Source organism: Thunnus albacares, chromosome 22 (assembly GCF_914725855.1).
Source record: "Thunnus albacares chromosome 22, fThuAlb1.1, whole genome shotgun sequence".
NCBI classification, from domain to species: domain Eukaryota; kingdom Metazoa; phylum Chordata; class Actinopteri; order Scombriformes; family Scombridae; genus Thunnus; species Thunnus albacares.
The window spans coordinates 17,946,621-17,961,496 of record NC_058127.1 but is presented as its reverse complement, the minus strand read 5'-3'; the positions used below and the strand labels follow the sequence as shown (position 1 = coordinate 17,961,496).

Sequence of the window (14,876 nt, the reverse complement as noted above, 5' to 3'; positions counted from 1 at the left end):
TAACTTCTAAACTAGTGGTTGGTTTTGGCTTAATGATGCCAAGTTATTTCATGGCTTCAGCTGCCATGCTCTGTATAGCTCCACGGTGTAAATGCCCCTTGACGAAACCTGTATTGGATGCATGGTGGACTTTGTAAAGTCAAGGCCTCAAGAATTGTAAAACATACAATCATCAAATATCAAATGTTTACTTTCCAGTGCCATGACACAATGGCTACAACATCTTTCTCTGATTCCTTACACACACACACACATTCTCAGGCTAGGGCCAGTGAGTGGACATTAAAAATTATACAGGTCATGGACTGGGAAATGCCAGTGAAAACTTCCCCCCTCATAAACACAAGTCAGGATCGTACAATAAATAGGAATTCAGGAGACAGAAATCTGAGAAGCTATAAATGCATAATTTTCTAATCTGTTACGAGGCAGACAGCCAATTCCTATCGCAGTGCTGGAAAAGTTTGGACAAATGGAAAATGATATTAAAAAAGTTGCCAGACAGTCTTTCCACTGTAAACACATGAATGTGAATGAGTGGCAGCGGAGTCTTTGGGCATTTCTTCAATATGGTTGAGACGCAAGGTTAGAAGAAAAAAATGTTTGCTGAAATGTTTATGACACATTACAAAATATGTTCTACAAATGCTCTTACAAAATGCACACACATGTACATGCGACACGTTTAACACGTCTTCTTTATTTTACTATAAACAAGTTAAGCACTTTTCCTGCTAGCAGCTGTGCTCAACCTCTGAATGAACAATTGCCATTTCAGGTTACTCAGGGTCAAATTCCTCCACTGTCTGTGTTTTCTCATCAATGTTTCAGCTGACTTCCTCTTTGTCTGTCCAAATAAACACACAAAACTGTTAAATGACAAATTTACAATGTTCCTCTGGGCTCTTCCTTATATGAAAAAAACAAACAAACAAATAATGAGGATCTCAAAATAGATTGCAATGTAATGTGCTGGCACTATCATTGAACAAAGCTGCTATAACTCCATCTGCATTAGCCTTGTTCCTCCATTCTTACTGAACCATGAAAACAGTGCCCACGCATTGATCATGTAACAACCAGTGCCGGTTGTTTGTTAGCCAAAAGGGAAGAGAGAAGAGTAGATTTAACCCTTTTTAAAATTGTTTTGGCGTTTCCAACTAAATGCCTCAATTGCAATTTTTTTCAACAATCTGAAAGCACAAACTTAAAAAATAATTTTGACATCTAAATGGCATTTTGCAGTTTATATATCTGTATTAATTTGGACATGGTCTTGATTGTAGCCCAATAACTTTAGCTCTGGTCATTATTCCATTTTCTCCACCCTTTGATATTAGCAATACATGACCAACACCCAGTCTACTCTATATGGGCAGTGTCTCTCATGGGGTTATGCTTGAAAAGAAGTAATTTAATATCTACACTGGGAGGAGTGATGATGGTTTGCTGATCCAGAATGCAAAACCAAAGCAAATAGTTTTGTAAATCATGAATACTTGAGGTAAATACTGCAGACAAGGTCAGCTTTCTTACCATGACTGGGCTGTGTCTGACCACTAATCTTTGTGGATGAAATAAGGACAGTGCCATTGAATTATTAGGGAATGTTTGAATCTCCAAATTGGCAATTTTATTGGCATAAATTGGCTAGCTGTCAATAATTTTTGAGGAAACAGAAAACAATTTCTTTGTCTTGTTTCTTAAATTGAAGTCTTAGCTGCATTGGACACTAGGGGGCAGAAAAACATTTAACGTCTAACAAGCTTAGCTGTGGTTTAGAACGGGTTCAGGTTTAAAATGCAGCTGTGTGCCGAGTTGAACTTTCTTGCTTTGTCAAAAACAAGCACAGGTTCAGCTGAGGTGCAGCTCAAATGCTGCACCTCAGCTGAAGCAATGAAATTTAAGAGACTTCTTGATTTTGTTCCAGGCAACACAGGTTTACACCCACCCTAAAGTCCTGTTAGGTTTTTATGGCTAATATTAGCAAAGAATGGTCCATTTACTCACCCAGTAGAAAGATGTAATGACACAGGATCCTATTAGAGTTCCTCTCACCTCACACTCATGTACTTTGGCCATAAGTGATCGGTGGTTACAGACAGTGAGCTGAAAGCATTGTGTTTGCATTCATTCATCCTTTAGGCTTATTATAACCATATGGAAGACTGGTTATAGTGTTACTTTTCCAAATAAATACAAAATAGCTGAAAATAATTTGATGGTCACACCCTGAATACTGCTTCTGTAGGTGCAGTTTGCCAGTGGAGTGGACAGTGTGGTCCAGTACATCTACTACCAGCCCATCATCCACCGCTGGAGAGAGACCGACTTTTTCCCTTGCTCTGTCACATGTGGTGGAGGTAAATATGTCTTAATTTACAATTTTACCCTTGTCCCCATGTCATTTCTTTTGGGATATCTGTTTGACATGTCTTTGTCTGCAGGTTACCAGCTAACATCAGCAGAGTGCTTTGACCTACGAAGTGGCAGGGTGGTTGTGGACCAGTACTGCCATTATTACCCAGAAAACATCAAACCTAAACCTAAACTCCAGGAGTGCAACATGGAGCCCTGCCTGGCCAGGTTAGAAAGCAGACTTCTGGTGGGATTAAAGTGGGACGAAGACTTAATTTTAGCAATAATCATTACAAGTTAAACAGAATAAGCGAGGATAACTGGATGAGGATAATAAGGATTTCTACTGCTAACTTGTTGTTTTGTCCCTAGAGACAGAATAATTTCACTGCAGATGCTAATGATCTGTCAGCAGCTCTTTGCATAATCGAAAATCTTAATTTCCTTCAATGATTCTGCCTTTTAGTGACGGCTACAAGCAAATTATGCCCTATGACCTCTACCACCCTCTGCCACGGTATGTCCTCACAACTTCTGCGAGATGAAATATTGACAAAAAGCAAATTCTGACATTTATCAACCTGCATACATCACTTAGTCATGTATTTTTGGCTTTTATATTGTCAGATGGGAGAGCAGTCCCTGGACGGCCTGCTCCACCTCCTGCGGTGGGGGAATCCAGAGTCGCTCAGTATCCTGTGTGGAGGAAGACATGCAGGGAACCATCACCCCTACTGAGGAGTGGAAGTGTCTCTACTCCCCTAAGACAGCTATCCTGCAGCCCTGCAACACCTTTGACTGCCCCACCTGGCTGGCACAGGAGTGGTCACCTGTAGGTGTCCTTCATTATTCTGCTTTTGAACATTTTAATATTTTTTTTATCTGTTTCTGTAGTGCAAAAAGACAATATAAAGACACACTGAACTGTAATTGCTAAACCTATTCTCTTGTCATGTTCTGTAAAGCATCAAAAATTTAGAAACATAGAGAAAGTTCAGCTAAAATGCCTAGTAACCAAATATAAATAGATGTTTCTTTGTATTCTGTAACTGTAACCACCTTGGAAGTCAAATATTAACAAACGGCTCATTTGTCTTTATAGTCTGTGAATCGCCACAGTGGGTCTTAATTAATCTGTGGAGTTGGACGAAATTAAAAAACATGATTAATCCTCTCAGGGTGAAACAAAAATATACTCACAGTCTGACCTGTGATTCTGTCATCTCTTCAGACATCAAGCTGCGTTTCCAACATGACAGGAACGCTTGCAACTGCTTCAGTTAAAACACAACCTTCTTATGTGATTAAGAGTGGCTGTGTGTCCTTCACCACCCACGCCCTTGAACACACCATTCAAAACATACAAAGCTTTAATTAAAACCCCAAATTCAACAGCACATATGGAGTGCTTTAACTCTGTGGCATATACATCCAGGCTATTAGGATGGTGCATCTGAATCAATCTAACCCTCCTAGTTTGCTTACTTATTTGGCAGAGTTGCCATCACATTAATCAGTCATAAACGTCCCACACAACTCTCTCAGGGGGATTTTTCAACCTCACCAGCCATGCAAGCACATGCAGAGGCCCAGAGAGCCAGATTTGTGGCCTCCTAAAAACCTGGGATGCTGTTTACCTAGCACATTCTTCCTTGTGAACTTGCCTATAAATGCTTGTTTTGGCAGGGGATACACAAAGTTCACCCTTGAGCCGAGAGCTGCAGGGATTTTGGAAGCTCTATTTCTTTACTTCCCTTGAGTCAAAGGCTAAAACTTTCTGTCAAACACAAGCAAAGGGATGTGATCATGAAAAAAGGGCTCATCAGGTTACACCACATTATCTGTGCATAAAAACAATCAATCAATCAGTAACAAATTGACTTTCTTGTCACAACCAGTGCACGGTGACCTGTGGTCAGGGTCTGCGCTACAGAGTGGTGTTATGCATTGATCATAGGGGACTCCATGCTGGAGGTTGCAACCCCACCACCAAACCCCACATCAAGGAGGAGTGCCTGGTGACTGTGCCCTGCTACAAGTCCATAGGTGGGTTAATTGATTTATCAGGATTTAATCACCAAAATTGTACTCAGTTCTTAAATAAAACAGTATTTTTCTCTCTCTCCTGTGTCATTTGCTTCAGATACGTTACCCGTAGAGGCGAAACCTCTGTGGCATAAACAGGCCATAGAGCTGGAAGAGGAAATCATTGTGACTGAGGAGCCAACGTGAGTACTAACCACGTACAATCAGGCGTGAATGCATGTGCACAAACATATTTTGGTTGCTTCCTACCATTGAAAGCTAAAAAGAAGGAACTGCAACTCAAGCTTCAATTACTTCATTCGACTATTCAGCTGTATTCCCACACTGCACTTTAATCATATACTTAAAGCCTTTAAGCCAAAAACATTTTGGCATACAGACTTTCTACAAATCTCTGCAGTTTTTCTGAATCCTGATGCAGTCGTCACCGAGATCACATAGCCTTTTTGGAACTGAAATTTATGGTGAGAGGTGAATGTTCTGTTGAAACCATCACAGGTGTTGGGTCTTTACAGTAAATTAGTTGGGAAGGTGCAACTGCTAAAGATATAAAAGGCTCTCAGGGTTCACAACCCGGAAAAAAGAAGGGGAAATTTACAGCAATCAGTTTACTTGGAGGTGAAATTCAAGTAGACAGGGCCAGGTGCTGCCATAGAATCTCCACAGTATCATGGCTGTGTTCATGTCAGTGGCTATTTTCATCAACTCATATTCAAAATGTGCACCTGTAGCCCACATCTTTTTCTGACACTTGTCAAAATACAGTATGCACTACTTTGAGTGCATGTCTCTTAATGCCAAACATTTGTCAGATGTGGTGACAGAACCGTTTTGTCAAGTACACAAATAAAGAAGAATTTCTGCCTGCGTCATATGCATTGTTCACCCCAGCTGAATATAGATGTTTGATGTTGTTTTGCTTCAGTGAACGTATACATTGTCAAGTCTAAGCAATGAATATGGAGGTTATTTAAGGTAAAAGGGGAAGCAGAAGGTGAAAGAGAAAACATATTTTTGGAAACCATCGGACTGTTCAGTCACTGGCTACCAGCATTACCTCAGCAAGCCTGCAGATGTTCCAGATGTTCTTGTCCCACATATCAATTGACTAATAAAGGCTGTCCTCTGAAGATGGACAATGTTTGGACTCTGCCCAGTGTCTTGCATGACTTGTATTAGCGACCATGTTAGCCAGTTCAAAACATCTGTTACTTTGACTTATCTTTGGAGGAAAAGAGGGGGAGAGAAAGGCAGAGAAATGCCAAAACATATGATTATGCTCTATTGCAAAAAAAGCATGTCTTTCCTCCAAAAGCACATAAATATCTGTGTATAATATACCTTCATTCACAAGCCAACAACAATATCTGCCTACCATATGGGGCCAGGTTACGGATGTGAGAGGATGGAGAAGGAAATTCTTGTGTTAGACTTACTGCACCTCCATTGCCAGGCCTTATGCTTGCCCCAAACCACCGCTGTGCAACTGCCTGAAAAATTAAACCCATATATGTTCCACAACTTGGCCAAAAGTGTTTTTTTCACCTTACCACCACCATGACTAAATAAAACATTTCCACTGATGGAAATTTAATTGATATGATTAAGAAGGGGCTTTGGCGGATATTACAAAAATGTGTTGTTTCCGTGCATGAATGAAATCAAGGTTGTTTTTGAACTGACAGATGTACTTAAACTATGCATGAAGATAAACATTTCTGTGGGTTTGCTTGTTGACTTTGTTGTTCTTGTTCCAAGGTCTAACTGTCGGTGATTCATTTGTTTGTCCTAAACACAGTGAGTCCTTGAGCACTCTTTAAGAGCCAACTTTGCTGTAATTATGAGCTCTTTATTGAGGCATGTTATAAAACACCGGGGTGCTTTTGTGTTGTGGTCAGACAGCTCAGGCAGACAGCTGCACTTTGGTGCAGACTGTTAAGTCATAATCTACCTTTGTGATATACATGTAGACTAAAGACATGCTTTAGGAAACTCAAAATACTTAATTGCAGTTATAAAGTGAGCTACAAATACAAGTTATATAATCTAGTAGGATTTTTTTTCATAGTCACTGATTTAAGTGGTTCACTTATTTTCTAAGCTAAGCAACAGCATCACCGAAATCCACATCAACACATTAATCAGTAAGCGATTGTATTATCATTCATTTATCCAGGATTACTGCTTCTAACTGCCTTCAAGTCTGTTCAGAAATAAGTTCAGTTCAGTGCTGGTTTGAAATATTTTGAGTAACACAAAACTTGACCTATACAACCACTGTTTATAAGGATAAAAGATAGGTTAACCTTTTTTTCAAGTCTACAGTATCTTAAAATAATACTTACATGCAATTACGTTCATTGAAATAAGTTTTGGATTTTAAAGAATATCAGGCCAAATAAACTGTGGTGAGCACAACCCTAACAGGCCGGCTGCTGAATGTTCTAAACATTGGCGGTGCCATCCAACACCTTTGTATTCGTGATCAGGTGCATAACTGGTGTTATGAGAACAGTGGTATAAAGATCATAAAATATCAATTCTTGCTCAAAGGAAAAAGTAAAAGGGTCTGATGAAATGTCTTAAACCGTTTCACCCATGTTGAAATTCACATTGTGTATTCAATGGGCTTATTTTCAGAAAAAAATGGGGATGGTTACATAAAGATAAAAAATGTAGGTATCAGGTGCACAGTGTGGTATGAATGCTGTTTTTTTTTTCTTTTTAATTCCATATTTCAGTGTGAAAATTCCAAGAAGAGTTAATGAACACAAGAGACAACATCAAACTGTTTCTCAATCACCAGATCTAAACATCATTGAATCATTATGGAAAGGCTGGAAAACACATCATGAAGTAGATTTCCCCTCTGTGATCCTTCAGAGAACTAAGGTTTTACTTTTAGCCAACAGTTTTTATGTGCATTCCTCACAAAGTTAGATTCACAATGATTGAGGGCATCAATTAAATCTGAAGATCAAGTGAAGTTCAATCATCATTCTGTCTCGTGCTTTCCAGTTTTAGTATTTCATTTACACTTTCCCTAAAGCTATTAAAAGGGTGGCAGCCCTGTCTTTGGAGCCAAACTCTCACCCAACCTTGACAGGCCTTCAGGCATTCATGAACACCAATGATCTTCAAGTATTTCCTCCTCTGATCCATTCTTTAAGATGAGGAAGGATGCGCATGAAAGCAGTTTATCCAAGAATGGCTGATCCTAATGCTTCACAGCTGTTCAATTAACCACAGCAGGACTGGATTTCACAAAAACTTAGTGAGTTTATGAACTTAGCGGTAATGACTAAAATCTGTATAAGACAGGGAAATGCTAAAAACCTGTGACTTGCTATCAAACCACTTTCCAGTCAGCACTGCCGGTTTGGAGACAGTCCTTATCAAACCATGGTGTCACTACATTTCCAAGCCTGTTTGCATAGGCACTGTATGTGAAGTACAGAATACTGTTTTTATTCCAATATCTGTGATTAATCAAGTTATCAAACATCCTGTCTATCATCTCCAGCTTCATCCCTGGTCGCTGGCAGCCCTGCAGTAGGACATGCGGTGCTGGGACCCAGCACCGGACCGTCAAATGCCAGGTGTTGCTGTCCTTCTCTCAAACTGTGGCTGACCTGCCTGATGATGAGTGCGAGGGGGTCAAACCTGCTGCAAGCCAGCCCTGCTACCGTACTCCCTGCTCTGAAGTGTCTGGCCAAAGAGGAGAAGGCGAAGAGGAGGAGGAGGAGGGCAAGGAACCCCAAAAAGAGGAACTGCATGACTGGGAGTACGAGGGGTTTACGGAGTGCTCCGAGAGTTGTGGGGGAGGTATGGATCATTATTGACCTCAGTAAAATGAGGCAGTAAAAAATAGAACTAGAAAGAACAGAAATGGGAAGTTGAAAAGTTAACTAGACTCGGAGTCTGCAGCCATCCAAGCAGCTCTTTGATGCTGTAGTTCTGCACAGGGGCAATGTTTTAAGATAAGTTCTAACATCAGTTTGTTAGCTGAGCTTGTTAACATGCTAACATTTACTAATTAGCAATAAAAATGTACATCTTATGCTAATGGGAGTTTCATTAGTTTTGCAGATATTTGGTCATAAACCAAAATATAGGACAAATTAAAAATTTTACCTTAAAATGGCCCTAGATGAAAATTTAAGGGATCACTAAAGGTATTACAATTAATCCTGAGGGAGATGTGAATATCAAAACCAAATATAATGGCAGTTAAACCAATAGTTGGAAATATTTCACAAAAAAACAAAAATGTCTCATCTCTAGAGATATGCTGTGATCTTTACATTAAACCAACAGCAGAACCATTTTTATGGTATAAATACTACAAGAATATTTCTTATATTAAATGCACTGTAAATCCAGAAGGCAAACCTTACTTCATCCGTGTCGTAGTTGCAATATTAAAACAAATGTGAAAAGTCACAGCAGTAAGCAGTGACCTTATGTCAGTAGATGACTAAAGCCATGCCAGCACTGGCTTTGAAGTAGAAGTAAGTTATATGATATTAGATGATAATGGATGGAATACAAAGTTTAACCCTAAAGGTCATACGTCACCAACTCTCACAGCGGCAGTGAATGTTGCGCCAGACAGAGACAGCTTTCCTAAACATTCTGCCAACATGAGTTAAGACCCACTTTAATCTCCCCACCTCCTCATCTAAGCTTGTATGCCTGCGTTGTGTGTCTGTGTGTTAATGTCTGTACGAGTGTGCATGTTTAACTTAATTTCTGCACATGGGCGTAGGCTTTTGTCAGTGTCTGTATATATGTGTGTGTGTGTGTGTGTGTGTGTGTGTGTGTGTGTGTGTGTGTGTGTGTGTGTGTGTGTGCTCACCCAAACCCAACAAACTCCCATTCGGGGATGATTACAGACCAGTATCGGATGTCACATACACACCCTGAGGGCTGCGCTCCTGTGGACCATCACACCACTGTGGCGTTTGAAGTGCCTGCTTCACTGTTATTGTCCCCAACATTAGAAGCAGACTCAGAGATTTATGTTACGTTGCTTTTAACATGACCTGACATCACACCCTTAAAGTTTATCCACACTTCAGGCTAGAGCAGGCAGTTGTACTGTTTTGATGTCCATTGTGCCCCATTAGATACCGTGACTGCTTGCTTTCATTTAGGGGCCTAATATCTGGGTTGCTTCATTCATTGCGATGTCTGCTTGCAATATTCCATGCTCCATATGTATGTGAATAAGAGATAAGAGAAAAAAAACAGTATGTGTTTGCATTTTGTCATTCATTCTAAGAAGATAAGGGAAATGCAGAGACAGGACATGGAGCATGTGTCTATTAACATTTTAATAGTTCAAAACAAACTCCCTTATGACTGCTCGATACTGTGCAATCCCAGGTGTGCAGGAGGCTGTGGTGATCTGTCTGAACAAGCAGACCAGGGAGGCAGCAGACGAGGGTCTGTGTGTGAGCTCCCGTCGGCCCCCGCAACTTCTTCAGGACTGCAAAACTCAGCCCTGCCCACCCAGGTAAAACCCGCAAATCAAGCCTACATCATTATCATTTAGAAAGTGTTTAAAATGGTTTGAGCATGAACATTAAAAATGACTTGATTGATGGGTGCAGTAAAGAATGAGGAGGAAATGTGTTTTTGGAAACGGCTTTGGCTGCATTCAAGAAGAAAATATTAAGTAAAAACAGGACTCAAATCTGGCTGCGTTCTCTATTAGTTTGCCAAGACTGTAACCCAGCTAAATATGCAATATACAGAGCTGGGACATAGACGTACAATTTCCTAGAGCTCTGATGCATCTCTGGGCCTTAAACCCGCAACTACTTAACTTCCAGACTATCAGAAAACACACATCACACTTGTTGAGTAAATTAATATCTACTAATCAGTGTTTGTGTAAAAAAGAGATCCTTGTAATCCACTACATTAGCCCTCTCAACTTAAACCACTTGGGCCAATTAAATCATCATTTAGGCCACTTGGGTCCAAGTGATATTGAAGCAGAATGTCAGAGATGGATGGCTTCATCACTGAGAGCAGGAAATGAAGCCAGTGGGACAGCATGTGGAACCTGGTCAGAATCAGACACAATAGGGATCAGATGTCAGTGGTAGCCATACCTGCTAGGCTCACATGTGAAGTTGTCCTTGGAAGAACTTTTAAGTGTTTTATGTTTCTTATTGGTTGTCTCAGTGCAGAAACGTAGGAGACCTACTGCTGCTGTAGATAGTGTTCCCTTTTGGTAAACAGCTGAAGCATAATACTGAAAAGGCCATTGGTCATTAAAATCCCCTTGGGAGCACAAATGCAGTCTCAAAATGTACATTATGAAACATCTTGTGTGCAAAGTTGTCATTTGGCCTAAGATGACTTATGAAGAAACCACATTAAGTGTCTAAAATGGAAAAGGTTTGTCCTCTGGGAAGTATGATTGTGCTCAATAAATCTAAAGGTTTTGAAATTTCTTTCATGGATGGATGTTTTGGCCCAATGGCTGTGATAAAACAATGTCAGGAGTCACCAAAAACATTTCAATTTTACAAGACATAGTTTTCTATGTCTTGCGTAGAAAGTTGACACTTTGACCAGAGAGTGGCTCTAAAGTAAAGCTCATGGAGTGTTGAAAATGGAAAGAATTCATCCTCTGGGGTGCAGGAATGTGCTCAATAAATTTAATGGCGGTCTCCCATTTAGATTTTGGTATTTCTTGTATACAAGAGGAAAGATCAGGATTCATCTTCTTGGAACCATAACATTTCATGGAAATCTGGCCATGAGTTTTTAAGATACCCTGTCATGGATAACAACGCTAGTCAAGGGGAAAGTTTGCCCTTTTGTGGAGCTGGACAAAAGGTCAAGGTTTCACGAAAATCATTGTGAATCCTATGGCAATCATGAATACCCATGCTATTTCAAGTTGACATGATTGAAATGCAACTATGATGCTATTATAATTAGGTTGCTGTCGCAGCATTTTGGTTTAAGAATAATTGCAGAAGAAGCCGACACTAGCCTACTAAAGTTTTCATCAAAGATTTTTTTGTTTATCCATCTATTATCCAATGGGCATCAGTTTGGAATACAGTGGATGAGCAATGTTGGAAATTAGAATATTAAAACGTGAAACTGTTTTGTTTCTTTTAACTCAGAACACATAATTTTTCAAATTAAATACCTGAATTGCTAAACAGATTAATGGCGTGTTGTTTAATATAACTGAGCCGTGGCTAAACGGTGAGTGGATTTTGTGGTAGGCCACACGTTTCAAGTTAACACCATGCGCAGTGTCGGTGCTCCACCGCTCACACTCTTGCCAGAAAACCCAGAGGCTTGCAGCCTGGCCTTGCCTGTTTTTCCAGGCCTTGAGTCTTGTTTTCAGGCACAACAAACGCTGTATTGGACTTGTTTCCTTTGGCCCGACACTCCCTCCCAGAGGCCTCCTCACCCTCCCATATTAAGCTACACTCTTTGGATACTGTTCCCTATGAAGAGAAACAGCCATTGGATTAGGCTTTGAGTATAGTACCGTTGCAGAAACGAGCTTCATTCCCAATTCTCCTCAGTCCCTTGACCCTTGAGTAAATATGAATAGTTTTGAAATATCACCCAACTAAAAAGTAGATTGGCTGCCATCTTGGTCAAAGCCAAACCTTTTAGACGCCTTTAAAAGTACAGGGACTATTTTGACTCATGCCAGATCAGTTTCAAGATTGGAGTAAAAGTGTTAAAATAACTGATGCTGGATTGGTCACCCTGTATAAAATTGTGTTGGACAACAAAATGAATATTGGTCCATGTAAGTCATGCAAGTGAAAAAGTAATGCCAGAGGGATTTCTCAAATATCACTAAATTCAGTGGGAGATTTAATGTAACTTTGCCAGGTTCCGGCCCCATGAATCACTCTTTTCGTTTTCACTCATATTCATTTTCATGAATTTCTCTTTCATGAACTTACACATTCATAGAACTGCAAGAGTGTCCTCTCGTGGGATCAAGAAAAAACATTGAACACTGACTGAACTCCTCCTGACTGCACTTCTGTATAGATTGGATATCAGGCTGCATAGATATGTACACAAAGAATAAAGAATGGTTATTAATCAGTTATGATCAAGGTTAAGAGTTGAAGTATAAATGGTCCAGCATAAAAAACTTCATGCCCCTCTGTAATATTCAAAACCAACCAGCATGCGTCTGTAGATAAGAATAAATACAGGGGAAAATCAGAATGAGACAAACTATAACCTGATAGTCAAGCAGTTCAAGCAAATCTTGTATTACTTATCCTCCCAGGCACTTAAAGAACATGTGATTTAATGAGCATATATTGATCATTTACCATGATATAATATACAAGTACATTGTATTTTACAGGTGGGAAACAGGGGAGTGGAGTTCATGCTCTGCTTCCTGCGGGGTTGGTCTGATGACCCGCACTGTGGCTTGCACTCACCGGCCCTCTCGGGACAGCAACCGGACTGAAGTTTTGAGAGATGAAGACTGTCAGATCCCCAAGCCTGGCCCTGTCCAAGCCTGCAACCGCTTTGATTGCCCTCCTATGTGGAACACACTTGACTGGGAACAGGTAAAAGGATGTTCACTTACATAAGTGCTTGATCCTGCAATTGGACTTGTGTGATCCCTCACTAAAAGGAAATGGCACCTCTGTATTTTTGTCGGTACAGTGCTCCCATAGCTGTGGTGGTGGAGTTCAAATAAGGCAGGTCTTGTGCAAACAGCGGTTGGCAGATGGCAGCATCCTGGAGCTGCCTGACACATTTTGCCCTTCCAAGATCCCTGCAAACCAGCAGCCCTGTGCCAAGCAGGAGTGCCCGCCTCAATGGGTCACAACTGACTGGTCCCAGGTGGGCTTTTTCTCTACCTACGGTAGTTCACATTCAATCATAAAATGTAAAACTTTTTCTTCTGAGTCTGCTCATTTACATATCATGCAATGTAATTTCTTTGATTAGTGTTCAGTGACCTGTGGAAATGGTGTACAGAGACAACAGGCAGTCTGCAGGAAACTAGGGGAAGATGGGCAACATAGGACCGTAGACCCTGAGAACTGTATCTTTATGGCCCGGCCCACCAGCACCCGGCCATGCTCCCTCAGGCTCTGTGAGAGTAAGAGACCCTTTGTTTGGCTTTATTTTGTTCATTTGCATTGCTAAGAGACAGTGACAGAAACAGTTCATACTAAGCAGGATTACATAGCTAAGGTGTGTCAATAAAAAATGGCATGAAAATTACAGATCTTATTTTTCTGACCCTCAACAGCATGTTTATGAGATAGTGCAGACAATAATCAAGCTATTTATCTGTCCTGTTAATTTTATCACAGACTCAATCAAGCCTGATCCCACCATACTGGCCCAGAGGAAGGTTTATATTCAGTGGAGGAAGGGTAAAAAGATACAGTTGGTTGTGGGGGGCTATGCCTACCTGCTCCCCTGGACGACTGTGGTTCTTCGCTGCCCAACCCGCCACTTCCGTAAGGGCCACGTCCGATGGTTGAAGGAGGGGAAGCCCCTGGTCAGTCTCCCACACCTATCTACAACATCAGTAGGATATGTGAAGATTCAGCAGGTCCGTGCATCTGATGCTGGGATATACACATGCATGGCAGGCCAGGCACAGGAACATTTTGTCCTACAGATCATTGGCAGTAAGCAGAAGCTGCATGTGCCAGAGATAGCAGAGTCATGGTTACTCACAGGTGGACAACAGAAGATTAGTCAGCCAGATGTGGCCTCAACGGGAGAAAGATTTCAGGAGCTACCCATCTCCGCCAACCAATATGACAACATAGTTGAGCGTTTGCTTGAACTCAAAGGCTCTGTCCAAGAAGATGTTGTTGATAAGCCACATTCCAGTGAAAAGAACAAGTCGACCCAAGAAGATGAGAGAACAAGCTCAGAGCTTCCCATCCCAGTTGTCCTCATTGCTGATACCCACAGGCTAGATGAGATCATGCACAATCTCTCTGAAGGCCTCGGAGGACCACGAGGGGAGCAACTCATCACTCAGTTGCTCAGTGAGCTCACTATGACACAAGACGAAACCAATGAGTCTACTCTTCACCCTCCGGAAAGTGCGGAATCCTCCACACAAGGGCCCCTTCTTTATAAACCCAACATCAAAGCTCACACAACCAGGCCAAGAAGCCCGGTGATAATCCAACGGCCCAGGAAGGTTGGAGTGGTGCCGTCATCTGAAATTATAGTTCATGTGGGAGTGCCAGTTTTGCTCCAGAAACCAGTTGCTAGTTTGGAGATGAAATGCGAGTCACTGGGGAACCCTGAACCATCGGTAACATGGACAAAGAATGGAAAAGAGTTGCACTACAGCAGCAGGTAAGAACTACCCCTTAACGTGACTCTTTGTGCAAAGGGCATTAACAAAACTGCAGATTTTGTTCTACAAAAGTAGCTGATTGTTCTGTGAATGAATCATCATAGATTCAGTG

At 41.1% G+C, this 14,876-nt stretch overlaps 1 protein-coding gene across 4 annotated transcripts in view; it reads left to right on the top strand.

The window, feature by feature from the left end:
* LOC122973338 (ADAMTS-like protein 1) overlaps positions 1 to 14,876 on the top strand; it is a 102,917-nt gene that overhangs the window by 82,308 nt on the left and 5,733 nt on the right. For 3 of the 4 annotated variants that reach the window (XM_044340766.1, XM_044340767.1, XM_044340768.1), the window contains 12 exons: positions 2,252 to 2,363; positions 2,448 to 2,586; positions 2,825 to 2,875; positions 2,986 to 3,190; positions 4,257 to 4,404; positions 4,502 to 4,586; positions 7,928 to 8,229; positions 9,793 to 9,922; positions 12,782 to 12,992; positions 13,093 to 13,272; positions 13,381 to 13,534; positions 13,752 to 14,763. In XM_044340766.1, coding sequence (XP_044196701.1) covers positions 2,252 to 2,363; positions 2,448 to 2,586; positions 2,825 to 2,875; positions 2,986 to 3,190; positions 4,257 to 4,404; positions 4,502 to 4,586; positions 7,928 to 8,229; positions 9,793 to 9,922; positions 12,782 to 12,992; positions 13,093 to 13,272; positions 13,381 to 13,534; positions 13,752 to 14,763 — 2,729 coding nt within the window. Of the gene's footprint in view, positions 1 to 2,251; positions 2,364 to 2,447; positions 2,587 to 2,824; positions 2,876 to 2,985; positions 3,191 to 4,256; positions 4,405 to 4,501; positions 4,591 to 7,927; positions 8,230 to 9,792; positions 9,923 to 12,781; positions 12,993 to 13,092; positions 13,273 to 13,380; positions 13,535 to 13,751; positions 14,764 to 14,876 lie in introns of those variants that run through there. The other variant, XM_044340769.1, reaches the window with a different exon arrangement.